The following is a 21,705-nucleotide window of genomic DNA, read 5'->3' as shown; positions in this document are numbered from 1 at the left end:
CGTCCAAGAAGCTCAGTGTTTACAGACCATCTGCCACTGTTTTTTAGCTGAAAAGTTAAGCTTACCGGTTAGTTAGTTTGGAGACACAAGTAAGTTGGTCTTTGTGGGGATACGAGAGATAGCTAACTATGTGAAAAAGGTTTCAGTTGTACCTTTTTTTTTACACAGGAATGTAATTTCCAGGGAAACTAAATGCAGACGTTACCTTCAATGCTGTGTACCAAGTATGGAGAGCTCAGTAAAACAAACAAATGAAAACACCTTCTGCTTAACTAATGAACAAAGTTGCAAGACTGATTCTGTCAAGGAATAGTGAAGTCATTTCTGAATGTTTTTTTAAAGAATGATTTATTTTTATTTTATGTGTATGAGTGTTTCTCTGCATGGAAATATGCAATCATATGAGCATCACATTCATACTTGGTTCCTGGAGAAGCCAGAAAAGGCCATCAGACTCCCTAGATCTAGATTTGTAGGTATTTGTGGGCCACCACATGGGTGCCAGGAACCAAAACCAGGTCCTCTGCAAGATCAGAAAATGCCCTTATTCACCAAATCATCTCTCTAGTACCCATTTGAAATACATTTTAAAATGTGCTCATTAGCCAATTGCTGATCGTATTTTCTTGTTTGCTTCTAACAAAAATACTGGATACACTTGTTCTGCTACTGAAATTGTTCATGCAGAAATAAACTATTATAGAATTAGTTGTAGTGATAAAATGTTTTTCAAATGCTAATTTTTGATAGTGACAACAATGCCCTCCCCAAATAAACAAAACCAAATTAGCTGACACAATTCAAAGGAAAAATAAAAGCTAAATTAGGCTAAAAATGAAGTAGCTATGTAAAAATGTCCATTTCTTAATCTGAAATCTGCATACATGTATTATCTGCTGCAGAAATGAGATTTAGCTGTGTAGTAAAATATGAAAAGGATGTATGACTGAATCTCAACCCATGCCTAGCTATCAGGAAGTCCCTCAGCCTTTTATTTCTGACTCAAGAAAGATGGCGGGCGAACAGGATTTCCATGTTCTATGTTGAACAACACAGAGAAGCTGCTTTTATGGTTATTGAGAGACAGAGGACCTAAAGTCCTGGAAAAGATAGTCATTTGTAAAAGGCCCTTTATTATTTTTTTTTCTTTATGGATGCCTCAAGAGTGAGACTTGTAACAATGGCTTTTGAAAGAGTGACTCGCAAATGGAAGAATAGCAATCCGTGTCATCATTTCAATAGGGAGCTTCCCCACGAAGCATGCCACCTCTTTCCTTCTGGCAATGGAGTGTGCATTCTGCTATCAAGGCACCTGGATGGCAGGTGTAACCTGTGTCAGTTCAGTGTGGTGATTAGAACAGCGACTGGAAATCTAAGACAGACCAGGGTGCTTTCAAATCGTGAAAGAGGAAACAGATCTGAGGCAGGATGAAAGTCCGCATCTCACCTGAATGTCTATTTTATCATTCGGAGAAGTATTTCAAACAGCATTTCTTCTTGACAGAAAGCTAACAAAAGTACAAGGATAAGCTCTTAAAATAACTTGATTGCTACTCTGCGCTGTGCCTTGCATATACCATGCTTATATTCTCATCTGATCACCAAGCTTAGGTGGCCCAAAATTTTACAATTTAAAGTATTAATGATTCAATAAAATAAGAGAATACAAGTCTTCCTTAGGAACCACAGAACAATAAGGCTCACTGTTCAGCCTCTTATTATTTACAGAGAGGATGACACTACTTTGTTTATCCTAATAAGTTTTACCATGATAATTCCTTTCTTTACCTCAGGCCTCCATGCTGTCCTTTGTCATGCTATCTTGCTTGAATATATAGTTTTTGGATTCAAGGTCACATATGACATTGTTAGGCTCACTTGTAGATATTTAAAGCTGTGGTTTTCTTTTAAAGGCATTTTAAGGATCCCTTCTAACCAAAAAAGGTTTCAAGAGAATTTTACTTTGATCCTTCTAGTAGTTCAGTAATATTCTCCCACATAGTTTTCATAATATTCGATTATTTTATATCAAGCTATATAAAGTGGGCTAGTAACATGAGAATAGGTTTTTTTTTTTAACAAGGACCCTTCTAAAACCACAGAGAAGCAATTAAAAGACTATTTTAAATGTTTTGTTTCCTCTCCATCACTTTTTCTCAGTAAGAAAGTAATATTTGTACCCTTTTCTTTCACCTACAAGAAGACAACATCTCCAGTATCTATTACAACTTTACAGCGTTAGAATATGGAATAGGTACTCTCACATGTACAAGATGAAGTCATTTATTTAAAAAATCCTAATGCAATTTGGCTTCCTCAAAATTTTGTATAATAACTCAGAAAATAAATTCATATTTTTAATGTTCTATGTCAAATAATGAATGAAGTTACAAAGTGTCAAAGAAGCAATATTTTGTTGAAAGTCAAGAGCTCACTTGTCATTTTTTTTCTAATATCATACAATGAAGACCTGACATCTTGATTTATCACACTGTGCACTTTTAATAGCCAACAAGTTTGCTATTAAATTTTAATCAACCTGCCTATTAAATTTCATTCAAATGGTTTGGAGATACTTTGGCTTCTTTTAATAGCTAATTCATTCGCTGGGATTCTATTAAGATGGATTTCAATGACACATTTCCTCTCAAGTACAGAATGGCTGATTGTTAGTTCAATATAAAATGAAGGACTCTGTATGCTGAGCTGTAGTCTCTTCTTTAATATTGCAATTCATAGCTTTGGGTGGGAACATGTCTCAGCCCTTTCAGTTTGTCTTAATTGGTTTATGTCCAGATGAGTGAGGTTTTCTGTAACCAATACTTAGAAGTCAGGTTCAAGGGTCAATGTGTGCATTATTTCTACATGAGAAAACATCTCTAGAATGTTGTCATATGTGTTCTTATCAGCTCACATCCTCCGGGGCAGCACAGGTTGTCAACTTTTCACTGAGACTTCGTAATGTCAGACTTACATTTTGTTACCTCCTGTCACTACACTCCTCTGTAATCCACATGGCTAGACATGCTACTGACCATAGGCTTTGTTCTCCGAAACTGCTTGGATTTTTTTGTTTGTTTGTTTGTTTTGGTTTTGGTATTTTTTATTTTGTTTCTGAATTATTGAACTTGATTTATTGGTGTGTGGCTATGCCTTTCGTAATCTGAGCACTAGCTTCTTTTATATACATTACTTATGTCTTCTTTTTATTGTCTTACTTGTGTATTTTGTTTTACATTGTTTTAATTATAAGACAGCCTATGCTTTCTTGTAAAGATTTTAAAATTCAGTTGCATTTTCATTTGCTGTTTGCTCCATGTTATCAGATGCAGCACAGTGCACATGTTGCTAATGAAGGAAAAGTTGTATTAGATATCTAGTGATAGTTTAGTTTTCAAAATTAATGGAAAAAAAAAACTACAGCACAGAGTCTGGTGACTCAAGCAAACAGTGGTAACTCAGGATCCTCAATGAAACATTTTCACAACAAAGAAAGCATCAGCTGCTCTTAGATGTGATAGACCTATGTTTCTTTTTTGTTTGGGTTCAGTTAATTTTGTTACTTCTGAAATGGTGTGTCACTTCATAGTCCAGACTGCTACTCATAACTCTCTACTCTTGGACACCGCATTGATGAGAGAACAGATGTGTCCTCCCATGCCCAGCCCGCCATTCACTCCTAAACCTCGTGTTATGTGGTCAGAGAAAGTGTTTACATGTTCTGTTTCCCTGCCACTTAGGGCTAAATGTGTGAAAAAGAAAAACATACCGAGGCTGAAGATAACAGACTGAGTTTTCTTAACCACAGAAAATAGCAGCAAGCCTATGTTCCTTTTTCATAAAAATATCTTACTACAAAAACATATGTGATTACAGCATTCAAAGATAACTAACCAATTCATTTCATGATCATCAAATTCTTAATAATCTGAAAATGGTATGTAGTTATTCTCAAAGATTAACTTTAAATTTTATGTTTGTTCACTTTTGCCAAATAAAACTTTTGAACCAATGAAAGTATGACTGCTTGGGAATATAAAATAGTTACCAAAGTCGAAAATATAAAGCAATTAGTATAATTCACTACCTACTTTTGATTTATTAAATATTCAGTAAGTTAATAAAATTACCTTCAATAGGCTCATTCTGAACAAAACTTGAAATATCAAACTGAAAGCAATACATAAAACATATGTCTGAAAAAAACAATGTTCTCTATTGTACGTGGATCCTGGTTTTTGGTGTAGGGCTATGCATGTGTCAGTGTAAACATAGGTTACCAAACTAAGGAAGACACCACGAGGGAAAGAAAGAGTTGTTGAAGGTGAAGGCCAAAGGGACACATGTGACATGAACACAGGGGTGGGATAATACAAGGAAGGCACAGGGTGTGGGGAAGATGAACAATTAGATAGATTAACAAAACCAACTCTTACTTCATCTGGGGTTTGTATAGTCTCTTCTATAGTACTAGGTAACTTGCATAAAATAGTAACTACATTATTAGAATGAATTATAGAGAAAGCATAATGAAAATCATCAGAGCATCTATCAAATATGTCTTTGGTATACCAAAAGTTAGACTGAGCTGGTGAAGTGTAAGCCTTTACTTACAATTTAGTCAATGCTATTTTAATCGGATATGTTACAATTATATTTATTACAATTTATATTTTTTTCTAGTAAGTGGTTTTCCTTATCATAGGTCACCCTTCACATATTAATTTGTGATGTCATAGAACTAATTCATTTTTACTTCAAAATTATGTCTAGTTCTCATATTAGGTGATTAAAAATAAAGGTTATTTGGAAATACATTCTTGAAGGCTAGGCTTGGAGGCAGAGGCAAATGGATCGCTGTGAGTTCAAGGCCAGCCTGATCTACAAAAGTGAGTCCAGGACATCCAGGATTGTTACACAGAGAAATCCTGTCTCGTAAAACCTTAAAAAAAAAAAAAAAAAAAAAGAGAGTGAGAAAGAAATACATTCTTGAAAACATAACATGTATTTATTGTGATCGTGGTAGGCAGAGGCCAATGGAAGGAAGCAGATGGCAAGGGTCATGTTCTTCCCTGACTTTTGGCTGTTTCCCTTATTTCTAAGTGCCGTGAAGTGAGCAGCCTTCCCCTTTACTTGCCTTTCCATACTGCTGAGGTCTGTCTTGGGTTTGAAATAAACGGAGCCAGTTCATTTTAAATGGCAACCACTGAAACCATGAGCCAACGTAAGTGTCCATTGCTCTTGGCTGCTCCCCCACAACAATCAAACGCTAGAACTTCAGATGCTAGCACTGTCTCCTTTACAGAAAAAGAAGAATGCCACCTTTTCCCATGTTGCTCATGCCACACAGGTCTAAGAAAGATAATGCCAAAAACAAACAACCCCCATATTATACCCTTAGAAAATTATATTAAATGCAGTAAGATTTCAAAAATAAATAAAAGGGCTGTGTAGCATTTACATTAACAATTTACCAAGGTATCTCACTGTAGCCTGATTTTACTCCAGGAGAGCAGTGAGTTGATTAGCCTTTAAGAGAGAAGGCTGTTTGTAAAGGGATCTATGAAAGCTTTAAGTAAACATAACAACACATATATTCGTGCTCACTAATGAGCATCTTTCTATAAGCCTCGATTATATGATGGAACTTTATCACAGGGTAGAGGGGAAAGCAGGGAGGAGGGGACTGCCCAGTAATTGCTCAGAAGCACTTTCTCCCTTACTTCTGCCAAGACGTTTAAACAAATAGCTTTGCTCCTGACTGGCTGAAACAGATATGCAATGTGTTTCCTTTTGCCAGTGGATAGGGCATTCATTCGGAATGCATCCGGCTTCCTTGAGTTAGGAATCATATTAGTACCATGACTTCTCTATCTGAGTCAGTTTCTGGCCTTTAAAATCAGTTCTTATGCTGCACTTGGTTATTAAACCTGATCTGTAACAGAGAATTCTTTATCTTACTGCACTTCTTTAGGTTTTTATTGATGACAGATACAAAGGAAGAAATTGACACAGAAATCCTCACTCTACAGTAGTAATAGAAATGACAAAGATGCAAGAATAAATGTAAGAGTGGAAGGGCTGAGTTATGTATGCCCCAGGGTACTCATTTGCTCCTGATAATGCTTGCTCATAACAAAACGTATGGTAAGCCTGCTGTTCTGATTTATAAAGCCATGCTACCACCATAAGCAGATTATTAAATCGTTTTGCAAACTTCAGATGTAGATGTCAGATTATATTAGGAGCTGGTTAATATTTACAGTGAGTGATTTTATAATCCTTCAGAACAGCAAGGCTTTGGGGGCAATATCACTTCTTTTATGCACATGAATCAAATCATATTTACTGATATTAATAAAGTGCACTGAATGCTTGTGCTGTTTTACCCTAGTAACTTTAGTTTATATAAATCATTAATCGCAGTCAAACGCCCCTTACATTTGTTCATTTGCATTTGCTTTAAGAACATAAAAACAAAATATGTTTAGAAGCCTGAATATTAATGAGGCAGCAGGTGATTTATTGTGAAGTTGCTTCTGCTTCACTGACCATCCTCCTGAGAAAGACAACAGGGGCTCTGAGAAGACATGCGCTAAAACGGGTCTAGTCACATCCCTGCTCTCTCTACCCAGCGGTTATTTAGCGGGGCTGTCTGAATTGAACTAGTGTTCTCTAGGCTGCTGGAGGGTAGGATGGGGTTTGGAAGTAAACAGGAGACAGTGCTTGCTTATATCATGATATAAGGAAGGAAGAAATACTTTATCTTTATTTGGTTGATATTAAAATATAGCTTCAAGTCAAGATGGGAAACAGGAATACATTGATATAACTTACGTTTTTCTAATTTAGAAGGGACAATTCAGCTTTATTAACTTACCTTTCTTCCTTCCTTCCTTCCTTCCCTCCTTCCTTCCTTTTTTTTTTTTTTTTTTTGGGCAATCTTCAAGCTAGCATCATGTTATGTTAAATTATCAGTATTTCTTTTACTTGGCATTTAGGGTACCAATTCATTCATCCCACCTTTTTTTTTTTCTGGATAATAAAAGGGAAAGAAATTGCTGAGCAGTGAACAGGGAATTTTAATGTCTGGTTCCTTGAGACACTGGCAAGAAGCAGTTTTTATTCCATTTAGGTCCTTATTCCAAGGACTCTGAAAGACTAAGCCCTTTGCCAGAAGTCACTGAATTAAATTGTGTAATTCTTAGAACTACTCTGTGAGGCTACGGAGTCAAGCCAGTATTCGCAAATGTCTCCCTGGTGGCCTTCTTTCCCCATTTCACCAGACATGCTTCTAGCAGGTTAGGCCAGCTTTTAAAGTTAGCTAGCTATGCTCTTACAAATCTACGGAAATAAATAGATTGTCACAGGCCATCACAACTTTACTGACGACATACATGCATGAAGAATGTTTATGCAGATTGATGTAACTCTGAACCGTGAAGTGAGAATCTATCTGCACTGATAAATAGATGCTACGTATGTAAATATCATTCTTCCAGCATGAAACAATTCAATATGGTCTACATAACTAGAGCCTTTCTGGTCAGGTCTTCAAATGTAACATTGCATCATGATGTGAAAAATAGAGGTAGGGAAGTAAGGAAGAAATATAAGGCTATGACGCTAGCCAAGCCCTTTCACCGGAAGGAAAAAAAGTCTTTTCCCCCCTAATTCAGCAGAAGTATGTTTTTGAAATTGCTACAGACTAGGATTAAGGTTGAGGCACCCAACATATTGGGTGCAAACCTTGATTTTAAACAAAAATGTCTGACCTCAGTTTCATTAATGAAATAAAAGTAAAACTAAATGTCATTATGATGCTTGAGCTAACAAAAACAAAAACATAATAAAACCTAATTTCAGGAACTTTATTTCTATTTAGATATAGAAGGGAGATTTGGATTAACTCTATTTTCAGTTGCTGTTAATCATATTATCTTATAATTGTTCAAGATAAGATTTCCTGAGCAAAGATGAGGAGGAGGTAGAGTGGAAAGACACCTCAGCTACCTTCCCAGTAGTGCCAGCACACAGGAGTGAGGATGAAATTGATTTATTTGCATATAACCTTGGAAGGAGCTATGGTTGAGAATAGCCATAGCCTTCCAACAAAATAGTAAATATTTAAGTAAACCAGTGAATAAATCCTCTTGCTGACAGCCAAGCTTGTGGAAATGTTGGCTTCTCTCACAGTTACACTTTGCTGAAACACTACATTTACCCTACAACTGGTGTAATGGTCCTTTTCCCGGTTTGTTCGATGCCATCAGAAATGCTACTTTTGTAGTTGTTCTCATTGCAAGATTTGCAGATGTACACATGGGAAAGAAAAAAAAGCCTTTGAAAATGTTTAGGAAATATTTATGGAAACAGTTTTATAAATACATATAGTCAAAGTTCATACCTAAATGAACATTTAAAAAAGGCAGGTGGCCAAAACAATAGAATTGCAAAGAGAATATGTAAATTGAAAACTACCAATAAAATTTCCTAGGTTTTATATAAGATGAAGAAAAAAGTCCCAATCACAATCAAGTTTTTTTTATACTAGGAAATCTAGAAATATAATCTGATAAATTCAATATATAGGATGCAGCAAGTTGATTAGGAAAAGACTATCTGAGATGGAAACAAACAGGAAACCTAAATAGTAACAAAAATATTAAAAGTCTCTGTCCTGTCTGACAGATTCTTCATTTTTAATAGCTCCTGAGTAGGTGTGATATTTTGGGGAGGGGGGGTGGGAATAGGTTAAGAGATACAAAATTTAAAACAATACTCCTCTGACAATACTCCTAAGTTAAAAGTAAAAGTTTCTTTAACCATAGCTTGTAGTTTCCATGGGTCAACACTCCCAAAGTAAAACCAAAATGAAACAACAACGAAAAGTTTGTGCATATCTAGCTTAGATGTAGAATTTTCCCCAAGTTTTACAGCTGAACCCAAGAATGAATGGGAAGGTTGACTATGTGACGATGTAAAAATGTAGTGTCTAAGATGCTTATTTTAATAATAGAGGATATAATCTTTTGAGTTCACAGATGTGGTTATGTTGTTGAGGTGGCTGAAGCATTTATCTGGGATGATGGATCTTGGATGTCACATACCTAAATATGTTACACACGCTTGAATGCAGGGGAGATATGATCCTGGGGAATAAGACGAGATTAAAGAAGGAAGTTAAAGACTATCTCTAGAGATATAACAAGGAGAAACAAGATTTCAAAGTGTTCTAATCACATGAGATTAAAAAAAAAATGAGATGAATTGGGAAGGGTCTTCTGAGGCTTTATTCCTAGTGCAGATGCTATTTGACAGTTGATGGCTTCGGGGGTGAGGAAGAGCCATGTCCCTTTAGGAATGTGGCCACCTGAAGGTCATCCATGCTGCAGTGTATAAGCATACCCATGAGTATGTGGTCAGCATTAACTGGACTCTGCACATTAAAATATTAGGAAACAAACTTTTAAAAAACTGAAGACATGAACTTGAAGAGTGTGATGGGCGGTCCTAGAGAGAGGTGGGAGGGGGATGATGAGGAATATGATTGAGGGACACTGTATATATGTAGGAAATTTTCAAAGAAAAAAAGAAGGTGAAAATAAAATAGAGTTTCACAGTTGGGACACTGGGGGAGAGGAAGGGTTTCACAGGAAAATGAACACAAGAAATGAACAAGAGTCCTGGCTTTTCAGCACTACTAATATTGCTGAATAAAAGGAAGGATATGTATCCTGAACACATGTCATATCAAACACTCATTTTCGTCCCTTCCCCAAGGCATTATTAAAATAACTTATTCTATGACATAAGTATTTTAAGTCCCTGCAATTAACAGCCTCATTAAATATCTTCAAAAGAGCAAGATTCCTAATGAACAGACTAATCTGTAAAATCAATTGATACAAAATCAGTTTATTTCCTTTAAATTTATTGTGTATTTGCCCAGTCGTCCTCATATCACCATACCCAAAGTTGATAGAATTTGAGGAATTAGTTGGAAAGAAATAAAAGCCAGAATAATAGCTCACTGAAGCATTGATTGCTATTCTTGCATAGCACAGTGTCTTTACATTAAATCTGATCTCAATAGTAGAGAAAAAAATTGAATTCATGTAGTATAGCCATCCTCACAGTAAGCTTAAAGACTAGCACATCATTCGAACCCCATTGTCTCACCCTTTCTAAGCACCAACTCTTCCTTGGCTGCTGGGATCTCTGGAATCAAGATACTCTGGCTGGATCTTACTGAAAGGGCTAGTTTCCTTCATGTGATCAAACTGCAAAGCGTCTACAGATGGTAACACTTAACAGCAATGAACATCAGTCACAAATGGAGCAAATTACTCTCAAGGCCACTGAGGCATGGGTGATGACTTAGAGCATAAAGTGAAAAAAAAAACTGATATTTCCATAAATTTTCATGAAGAAAACATGAGCACTATACTGAAAAGGAGAGTCTTTGAATAAGACTTTCAAAATAAGCATTATTTAGTGAATAAAACTGAGAAATGAAAGAAAGAAGAGTGTAGCTGTCTGATTTAAATGCATTTTCTTGTACTTAGATGAAAATTACCATTCACTGTTTTTACTTATCATAAAGTAATAGAGACAGTTTAAAATATCACTAATTACAGTTAGTTTCTCAGTGACTCAAATAAAACCAACCAACAGAGGTTAAAGTAAGCCAGAATGCCTGAGTCAAAAATCAGCTTGCATACCATTTTTCCTAGCACTCTATTTGTAGTTGCACAAACATGCTGTCCTTTAAGTGAGGCTACCCAGAGCTCCAACATCAGACTTCTTAATCATAATGCAAAATAGCTGTATGAGCTCTTTCTAAATATCATTACAAAGCCCTAATGGAAATGGGCTTAAGACAGACTGATCATTTTGTTCGACGTTAAGACAAAACAACAATGTAAGTAGCAAAACAATTTGGTTCATAAAAATGACAGCTTCCCAGACAAAACTGTGATGCAAAGTACTTTCTAAACCTCACTGTAAACTGTATTCACTCGTTTCTATGGCAGCTGAACTACTTCTTATGCCTCTCCTTTTCTCCTTCTCCTCTCCTCCTCTTCTCCTTCCTCTGTCTGTCTGTCTGTCTGTCTGTATCTCTGTCTCTGTCTCCATTTCTCTGTGTTTCTGTTTCCATTTCTCTCTGTCTCTCTGTTTCTCTATCACACACACATAAACTCACACATCCACATGCATACATAAGCACAAGCGAGAGACAGAGAAACTTGGAGATACATGTCGATCGACTGCTCCTCTTACACACAAAATGACAATTTGTGATAACTTCATCTCAAAGTCTAAATGAAGATCTTGGAGCAGCTTATCCACAAGTCTAACGTCAAAGCCCCCTCCCCACTCACAAAGCATTAGACACGTTATTTCACTCCTAGATCTTTAAATAGCCAAAATTGTCTGGATATATCTTTTGATATTAAAGTTAGAGGTAATTTTGACTTTTCCTGCCTAACTATGACAGTTTTTTTTTTTTTTTACTTCCACAAAGATGATGAAATCGCCTTATACCTGGGACAATGGGAACTCTATGGTGCTTAGCAGATTATATAGCCATTTCATTGCCCATTTTCACTGCTTCCAATGAGGCCTAACATCCCAGCAGTTTATAACAATGTCATATGCTTAGGAAAAGAAGTTTTTCATTTTGTAATTTATCTCAGAAAAGATTTTCTGAAAATTCAGTATTAAAAAAAAAAAATTCATGGATAATGGAAGACAGTGCTGCACTCACCAGGCTTCAAACCCTACAATATTTCATTTTACATGGAACAGGGGTCAGAACATGCATCAGTAGCAATGCATTTAAGAACTTCCTACATTCTTCAGAAAAGCAGTAATTATGAACCATCACTCTTAAGTACCTCTGTTGAGGGATGCTGAGCTGTTTATGTCCCCAGTGATGAAGGATGACTCTGACTGTTTGCGGACAGTGTCATTCCACATTCTCCGAATTCGGCTCTGAATAGAGAAGGAAGAAGGAGACAAAGCCATAAGAAAGTGACTTTTCACACACATTTTAAAGTTTCCATCAAAGCCATATGAGGTTCCTAGCAGCTAGTAAAAAGGCATTTCCACACATTTGCAACACAGTGGCACGAGAACATCAGAAATCAAATTAGGGATGCTATTTACTGTCATTAGGCATTTTCATAGATTTCCATGCCGCAACAACTAAAACTAATTGTTTAATGGAAGAGGCAAAGTACTATACCAGTGTTAAACAGAGAAGTATATAGTCCAGACAGTTTTAGTTTCAAAAGTAAAGCAAACTAACAATTCAGACTCTGACAAGAATCCAGTAACAGAAGAAGACAGAGTGCTATTGAAACGCTATCAAAGTCACATTTTCTGTGAGTTTTGCTAGGAGACCAATGATGTTTCAAAGCTTACATACCTCCTGACTTTTTCTGAGGAGTTAATAATAAATATCTCAGCTGTATTCATTGTGTCACAGTAGGGTGGATGGGGGGGGCTTTACAGGTACCTGAGAGGTCCCCCCTTATGCTCTCTAGTTCTAAATTCTAATTTCTAAGAAGCAGATCGCTCACAAAGAAAGTTTTAGTCTGTGAGAGAAGTGTTCTCTTTTATTGTGTTTTGCCATTTTATTAAATTGGGGATGAAAAAAATGTTGATTTTCTGAGCAGGAATCAACATACTTCTAGAATTGTTTTAGAGATGAAATGCTCAACTAGAAATTTTACTGATTCTACTAGTGAACCCAACCTCACAAGCTGGTTATCTTCCAGCTACACTGGAATAGTAAGAGTAGTTATTCTTAGTCTTAAAATATGCTAAGAAGTAGTCAGCCACGTTGGTATGTAACATATATTCTCCCCTGATAGAACAGCAGATACATGTACATATGCATATACAGCAAAACTCATCACCAACAACAGGATATGTCTTAGAATATGGGGGTGAAAGAAACAATTATATCATATCCATACAGTAAGATACCACTTTAAAGAAAGAGTCATAAAGACAAAATAATGGATATATTACTGAGAGAGAAGAGACAATGAGGATGTCAATGAAAATATAAAATTCAGGACAATTTGGTGAGGGGCAGTCAGATGGTTCAGGGCGATGTCATACAAGGGAGATAGTACACTGGGGACATTCTTTTTCCAAGTTGAATGTAGAATTGACAGGTGTTCATTTAACTAATGTTTCACAATTTCATAGTCATTACATGCATTTGTTTATTGTTTTAAGTGACATATATGAAAAGGAGACTACATCTAAAATACAATAAAATACATGATGAAAAATAAAAGGCAAACTGTCAAAGGTCAGTCAATGTGAGGAGAACATTCTGCTGTTCATGATATTAAAATATCTCTGCATACAGTCCTATAAATTGATGTTGGCCTGATTCCTATATTATTAACTTGTTTAAGTTATTACTTTCAGGAAATAAGTTGATGGGACCGGAAAGTGAGGAGGAATTGGAGTATTTATCTTGCCAGTCGGGACCCTCCAAAATTACAGTTACTACATAATGCTCATTACATGTAAATAATTTCCTTTCTCGCGTTTTTCTCAGCCATCCCTTCAGCGTTTTTAAATAATCAAAATTAAATCTGTTCGCATACTCTCAGCAAAACTTTGGGATGCATCCCTTGTCCTTCCCATGGCTTAATCTCCCATCCTTTTTCAGAGAGTCAGGCTTCCTCAGTCTCCCAAAGGACGTTTTTCACCTATCTAGTGATGTTCTTTCTGCTCCTGAATTTGTCGGTGCTCTCATCCTCAAGTGTCTCATACTAAGTCTCCTCTAACTCTGACCGGTGATTCCCTGAAATGACTTCCCTGACTGAGAATGTTGTTCAGCTGCTGACACACAGACCTCAACACATAAGGACACATGTTTCTTCATGACTGAATCTGTGCAGTCACCGGGGCCTCTCATTATCGCTTTACATTTCTTTCCAGGAGCTTTCAAAATCTGGTTTTAGTTTTCTGTCTGTTTGTTAATACGTCCTTTTTTATCACCATGAGAATTAAAGTTCTATAATACAAGGACAGTTATCTTTTGGCCATTTGATCCCCAGAACTTGAAAGATTTATGGCATTATATAGGAAACACTCAGCATGTCTAAATTCAAAAGTAAAGGAAAAGAATTATTATTTTAGAAGTTCTCTGATGTAACACTTGTGCTTATATGCCAGAATTTTTCCTTTATAATGGTGAAAATGTTAACAGTTTCATACAAAAAGTCACAATTAATTTTGAAACATATTTCTTTGTTTTAGAGGGACTTTGATTTATTAATTCCCGTGCTAGCTAGTCCTGCAGATCTATAATCAGCTGATGTAGTTAAAAGAATCAGGTATGTTTCTCTTGCACATGAATTTTTTTAAGTACAGGGAACTGAATTTGTTAAGATATAAAAAGAATTGTTTATGTAAACTTAATTTATTAAGCTTCATAAACAAATTGATGATAAATGATATTTGTTGGGATAAATTCTTGCTGGAGGTAGACTGCTTGCTCAGCATGCGCAAAGGCCTTGGTTGGACATACAGCATTACAAAAAGAAAGGAAGACAGACAGACAGACAGACAGACAGACAAGAAAGGTGAACTCTTCATTTAAACTGTACTACTTAATTTAAGCCTTCCTCAGAACTATCTAGACATAATCATATTTTCTACTAAACCATGGGAGATTAGCCTGCCAGTCTTAACACAAATTCATGCATTACCCTCACAATATTATATTGTGGTCTGGACAAATGGCAAACACTTTACCAAAAAGCTCATAAAGAGTCCCTGGTCATGGACAATTTAGCAATATTTCCTACTGGAACAAGGAGAATGGGATAGAATACTTCTACCAATGATGGTTTGGTGCTGTTCTTCACTGCACTGGAACATTCTATTTTCAGATACATAGCAATGTGTCAACTACATTTTTCACTAAACATGTCTTATTTTGCTATTTTTCTCATTTGTATTTTTTGCTTCATGTATTTGAATGTTTTGGTTGCATAGATGTCTGTACACCCCATGTGTACAGTACTTACAAGGGCCAGAAAAGGGTTTTAGGTATTTTGGGACTGTGAACCACATGTGGGTGCTAAGACTCTAACCTGGGTCCTCTGAAAAAGCAGCCAGTGCTATTAACAGCTGAGGTATCTTTCTACTCCCACATATCACACACACACACACACACACACACACACACACACACACACATATATATATATATATATATATATATATATTAGCATGTAACTAAGAATTGTTATATTTATTGAACATATGAGAAACTTGAGGATCATTCGCATAAAATTATCAATTTCATTTCAATTAGGAATTTTTCCTCTGCATATTATAGCCACTCTTAGGTTCTTAATAATTATGTGAATCTTGACTGTATGCTTAATAATTTAACCCTTTTAAATTTAATCTTTCCTTTGAGAATTCCATGCAGGTATGCAATCTATTTTTATTACAAGTAGTCTCTCCTCCCTGCTCCACCTTCTTCTAGACTTCCCACCATGCTTCCCCGGCAACCTCATATCCTCGGAGGTTTTTTGTTTGTTTGTTTGTTCATTTTGTTTTCCTTATGCCCCACCGAGTCTAATGAGTGCTTCCTATCAATTAAACAGGCGTTGGTCCATCTGTGTAGCATGTGCAACATACGAGAGGCCTTATCTTTGAAGCAAAGTAACTTTTCTTTCCCCATCAGTCATCATCCCTGGATAGCTTTCCACTCGGGAGAGGAGCCCCACCTACGTTCTGCATTTTCCGTAATTTTTATATAATTTGTTCCTACTGTTTCTTGCCAGTAACACTAAAGCCAGTCCTTTGATTGTGACAAGCACTTGGGGTAGGCTGGTCACAAAGGGCAGTGACTTAAAGCTGACCACTGGAAAGAGAACATCAGCTCAGGGAGTCAGTTGTAGTTACCTGTGAGCCTGTGGAGTACCTTCCCGGAGTTCGAGAACCAGATGTTTTCCCTGAGCCAATCGAACTCTCGGTGCTTTTCCCACTACAGCAATGCGTGCGTAGGCATTTCCCATACTCTTTCCGTACCTAGGCAATGAAATGTAAACATCTCTTAGAGCTTCGTTCATTTCTGCTAGTAAGTAAATTATAACTTGTATATGAACTTTTGTTTTCAAGAATGTAATTCCTTCCTAGCTCCACAGAAACAAAGCTGTTGGTCATCTATTTTCCAGCACAAAACAGATTCCTGTTGCCACGCTTAGATTTCACACTACTGGAACCTATGTAAACACGTACCCGTCTGCCACATCAGTAATAACTCAGTGATATTATTACCTCATAATTAAAAAATCCATACACTTAAAACTTAAAAGACGCTGTTTTAGCCTTATTAATTTTATATAGTGACCCGCTACTTCAGCAGTATTTTAACTACTCTTCTTTAGATAGAAGTCATGAGAAAGTTGAAAGGAGTGAGGTAGAGAAGCCAGGTGACCAAAGAGGAGAGAAAGGGACATGCTTTAATATTTAAAGACAAAAGAAGGAATTGTGCTGGGCTAAGCATTTCTTTTAAATGTATATTTCTTTTGTGTTTTTTTTTTTTTTTAAGTTTTAAAGATTTGAGCAAAAAATTCAAAATATCTTAGTACACTTCCAGAAAACTGTGCTCAATAATTATATACAGCTACATTTAAAATTCATTTTGTAGACCAGGCTGGTTTTGAACTCAGAAATCTGCCTGCCTCTGCCTCCCAAGTGCTGGAATTAAAGGTATGTGTCACCACCAGCAGCATAAATAAATCCTTAATCTATAATATAATAGATAAGATTTTGGAAAATACCAATGAACATCTATAATTTGTGTTTTCAAGGCTGAGAACATTATTAAGATTTTCTATGAAGGGGAGGCAAACTTGTGTCCCATTTAAAATTCTTATGACTGCAGGCTTTACTGAACAAAGCATATGAATATAGGTCATATCCCTAGTTATCAAAAAACAACACTACAAGGAACACCTTATCATACTTAGTATACCCACACATATGTTTCCATGACGACGTGGTAGTGTGCACATTATTGTTCCACAACATATTCTGGTTTCTGTGAAGGACTGAAATTGCTTGCATGCTTATATGCAGCAGGAATGGTATGGTGGTTAGTCTTCATTGTCAATGTGATTAGATTTAAGACTGTGAGAGCACACCCAGAGGTGTGTCTGTGAGGTCTTTTCCTGAGTGGTTTAACTAAGGAGAGATGAAGTACCCTGAAGGTAGACAGTCCTATGCCACAGGCTGACGGCCAGGACTGAATCAACCAACAACCAAAAACGAGCATACAATATCAGCATACCCTCTCCTTCTTGACTAAGGACTTGGTGTGGCCAGGTGTCTTGTACCAAAGACACACTGCAGGACTAGCCAGAAGGGTTCACTATGAAGTATTTGCATTTTATAACAAAGCCTGAATAATCTGCAGTGAATTTATAAACAACCAGCAAATCTAGAGCTATAGTGATGCTAAGCTCCCTGTCAATTGCATTGCTACAGGATTTAATATGACAGTTCTCCTTTGTTCTGGTATAACTTAAAGTGTTCAACATATGTCTTAATGAAAAAAATTAACACGGGTCATGTCCATGAACTATTTATTCTACTTCAAGAGATATGTCATCTGATGCTGCTAGCTTATTTCAGTGTGATGTTGACTAGAATATGGAAGACAGAAAAGAGAATAGACCTCACAAATGCAATGATTTTCCATACTCTCAAATCAGAATAAATAATCCTGGAAGCTCTGAAAGTATCCTGAATATGTGAGTTCAAAAGCAACAGTGACCAATTTTACTGTAGCAAGTAGAAATACTGTTGATACACTATACAATTCACAATGGGAAATAACTTTCATTTCAAAGGATTTAATTTCTATTTAAGAGTTCAATAAACCAACAAGTACCTTTATAAAACATAAAACCTCAAAACTGATTATCACGTATTTAACTGGAATATGAAAGCAATTTCAAGAGCAAACTTGTATTAATGAAGTTTAGTCTGAAAGCTTTTATAGGCTTTTAAAGATATTTCTGCGACAACAAAACCAAGTTTTTGACTATTTTTTTTTTTTTTGAGAAAATTTCTATACTTGTTGACGCTGAGACAGGTTCTTGACACGAAATAATAATGCCAACAATCTTTTTTTTAATAGAAAGAAAAATGATTACTATTTATTAGAAACATAAAAATGTTTCCAATCATGGCTTAGTAAATATATCTATTAAGTGTCCTGTAGTCAATACTTTAGTGTGAATTTGTCCCCTGCAATGTTCATCTGCTTGAAACATAATCCCCAAACTGACATGCTAATGGTATTGGAGGTAGGATCTCTGGGAGGTAATTAAGATGAGATAAGGTCCTGGGGTGGCTCTCTGGGAAGAGAAAGGCAATGCTGGTAGCTGCGTACTCCTCTAGCGGCCATAGGATGCTTTCTATCATGTTTTAAAGGAGCAAAAGGCAACACAGGTCAAACACCTCAATATGGGCTTCTCAGTCCCCAGAAGCCTGACATCAAATTCAATCCTTTAAATTACCTAGTATGGATATTCAGTTTCAGTATCAGAAAACAAACAAAGTCAATATTTCTAATATTTTTGAGGCAAGACTCATGTCTATATATATATTTAAAATTTTAAGCATACACATTTAAAATGTAATAATGGTAATTATTTTATTGGAAAATAAAAGGCAGCTAAGTCAATTTGTGCCATGAACCCCAATTTCCTGAGTTCTGTCTAAACAAAAGCACATTAGCTTGATAGATATATTTTAAAAACCTGATTTGTTAGATATGATGAATATACTTGGCTATGGGTTCTCAGCCACATGAGTGCTAAAAACAATTTTTATTTATTTTAGTCATCTTTATGTAAAGTAAGAAAAATAAAAGGAATAAATAAGTATGCTATAAGTATTAGCTAAAAAGATACGGTCAAATCAATTGATTTCCAAAATATCAAAAGGAAGCTTTACTGACCAATAGGTAGTTTCTATATTACTGTTAATATTTAAAACTTATCTCTTCAAATCATTCTAATGTATGAAGTACAGATGACAGTTATGGTTTTCGTCTTTCCAAATATACATATCTTTCAGAGCATTTAGTCTCCTTGACTTCCCTAATGTCCATTAAAATGCTAATGACCATACTTTCAAGCTTTCTCCTGTCTTTAATTTAATGTGTGGTCTTTATTCTCATTCTATTCCTGAACACTTCTTTCCATCTTTTTCCTTACAATTTGCTTGTCTCTTCTTCTTTAAATCCATCAAGTGCAGCTAATTATTATGAGGTGGCCATAGCCAGTTTCTGTTCTCGTAGGTATACAAGCTAAAAGCTAAACTGTCTTTCCTTAGTGCCCCTAGAAGTTTAAGGTACCATCTATAGAGTCCTGCTCTATGGAAAATGAACAGAAATGATGCAAGTCATACCCAGACGGTTTCTGCAAGATTCTCTTTCATTCTCTGATTATCTGCTAGATAACATCAACCATGATGATCACAAAACTATGTCTTGAAGACTGGCAAAGCCTTTATCAAGCTGTGTGCCTTTGTGGGGTATTTCATTTCATCAAATGGCTCAAAGTGTTAAAATAACATAAAGTGAAGTGAGCTACTGAAAGGTTGGGCTTATCATCATTTGACAGACTTCATTCACTCAATTTTAGCCTATCTTTTGGGCGAATTTGACCTGATCAGCACACAACTCATCTTTTCTAATATGTGTAACCTAGATTTAGGGGACGAATTGACCATTATTACTCTATCCTGTATTTGTGAACATAGGAAAACATTGTAAATATTTATTACCAGCTAAAATTGAAATACAATAAAATTTGGTTTTATTCTTGCCCTGTCTGATAAGTGAACATGATTCTTAGACTCTGGTTTAGACAGTATTTTGAATTTTCAGCCTTCATTAAAGAAAGCTTAGTGATAGAGAAGATGTGTCCTCATTTTTGCTGTTTTCCAAAACAAAATTAACGTATTATTATTACTTTCTGAGATTAAAATATATTTGCCACTTCATTTTTAGAGCCACCTTTTTAATATTTCATAATTATTTTTATCACCTCCATGTCACATATGAGGAAACTGGATAATGAGGAGGTTAATTAACTTACCTAAAAATCAAAGAAGCTTTTAAGTGAAGGTATTATGACTAAAACCCAGGAAATTTAGCTAAGATTCCATGTTATAAAGCTATAGAGACACATTTTTGATAGAGTTGAAAACTATTGAAATGGGAAAGTCATTATTGTATAAAAGATCAGACAAAATATTTAATACTATAACTGGCTTGTAAAATGAATTATTTTATTTCCTTATCAATATATAAAATTGGACAATTAGCCTATTCCTTGATTTACTTTGAGAAGTTACTTTCTAAACAACTTCCATTTTTCTCCTGGTTGATATATCAACAATAAAAATAAATGAAGTAGTATGTTTGGTGTCTGAGAAAATACAGGATATATTTTATTTTTAAAACACCATAAGAATGCTATATGCAGATATAGGCGGCATCTTTTAACACCATGAATATCCACCATCTGATCTTGAAAACTATAGCTCACCTTTTTCTGTAGGACACAGTGGAAAATGAATATAAACATCCCCTGTAGAGAATTGAAAATGGTGAAGAGATACGCCATGATGACGGTGCTCTCATTAATATACATGAGTCCAAACGCCCAGGTCAATCCTAACAGGCAGAGGAGAGCTATTGCACCTATAACCCATGACCTGCAAAGAGAAGAGAAAGTTCAGGGTTATCAGACAACCGGTGCAAAGTCAATGAAACCATGCCATATCAATGATGCTGACATTGAAAAAAGGTTATGGTAAGTTGTACTGACAGAAAATGTGAGACAAGTGGTATAAGTGCTTTAAGATTTTAATGGGGACTACAAGTTTTCAAGCTTGAGGGGATATACGTATATGAAAATGTTATGAACACAGAAATTCATTTAAGCAAAAGCAGATTTGTGCCATAAATTATTCATGTGTTTGCAATACATATGCAAATGGTATGGATATGTAATTATGGTGAGTGGGAAAGGAGAAAAGTCTTTAAAGTTATGCTAGTCTTCACCAGACTTCTTCGTACATTTGTCTGAGTGCACTCAGTCTTTCAGTGCTTCATTGAATACATTTGTATACCATCTTCCCCCAGACTTCCTTCTTTTCTAACAAATATTATTATATTTGTTGGGAAAAAAACTAACTCTGACTAGAAGGAACCTCTAATTGGAGTACATTTTTGTTTGGGTTTGGTTTTGGGTTTTCCAGACAGGGATTCTCTGTGTAGCCCCGGTTGTCCTGGAACTCCCTCTGTAGACAAGGCCTGCCTCTGTCTCCTGAGTGCTAGGATTATATGGGTACCCCCTGACTGCACAGCTGAAGCACATATTTAAAGCTGAGCAGGCTAGTTTCATTCTATAGACAGGGAGAGCAAGCAAGAGCAAGATACAGTAGGTTAAAAAAGAAAGTTCCTCTCTACTGGTAAAAAAAAAAAAAAACCTTTTAGCCTTCAGGTACCATCTTGTAGATTATCTTGAACTATGGTTTTGGAAATCAGGCCTTTAGTATCTTTGTAGGCTTAGGATGTCTTCATCTCTGCAAGTGTCTGCAAACTCAGGGAAGAGGATGGAGCTGAGAATG

The 21,705-nt window shown here is 35.9% G+C and overlaps 1 protein-coding gene across 1 annotated transcript in view; it reads right to left on the bottom strand.

Moving 5' to 3' along the window:
* The window catches only part of Adgrl3 (adhesion G protein-coupled receptor L3), a 438,014-nt gene that overhangs the window by 14,923 nt on the left and 401,386 nt on the right, over nucleotides 1-21,705 (bottom strand). The window contains exons 20-22 of the mRNA XM_051170906.1: nucleotides 20,619-20,787; nucleotides 15,955-16,080; nucleotides 11,901-11,997 (exon numbers count right to left, since the gene is read on the bottom strand). Coding sequence (XP_051026863.1) covers nucleotides 11,901-11,997; nucleotides 15,955-16,080; nucleotides 20,619-20,787 — 392 coding nt within the window. The remainder of the gene's footprint in view (nucleotides 1-11,900; nucleotides 11,998-15,954; nucleotides 16,081-20,618; nucleotides 20,788-21,705) is intronic.

This window comes from Acomys russatus, chromosome 28 (assembly GCF_903995435.1).
Source record: "Acomys russatus chromosome 28, mAcoRus1.1, whole genome shotgun sequence".
In the NCBI taxonomy this organism is placed as follows: domain Eukaryota; kingdom Metazoa; phylum Chordata; class Mammalia; order Rodentia; family Muridae; genus Acomys; species Acomys russatus.
The sequence above is the reverse complement of the archived record's forward strand: the minus strand, read 5'-3'. Positions and strand labels throughout refer to the sequence as shown.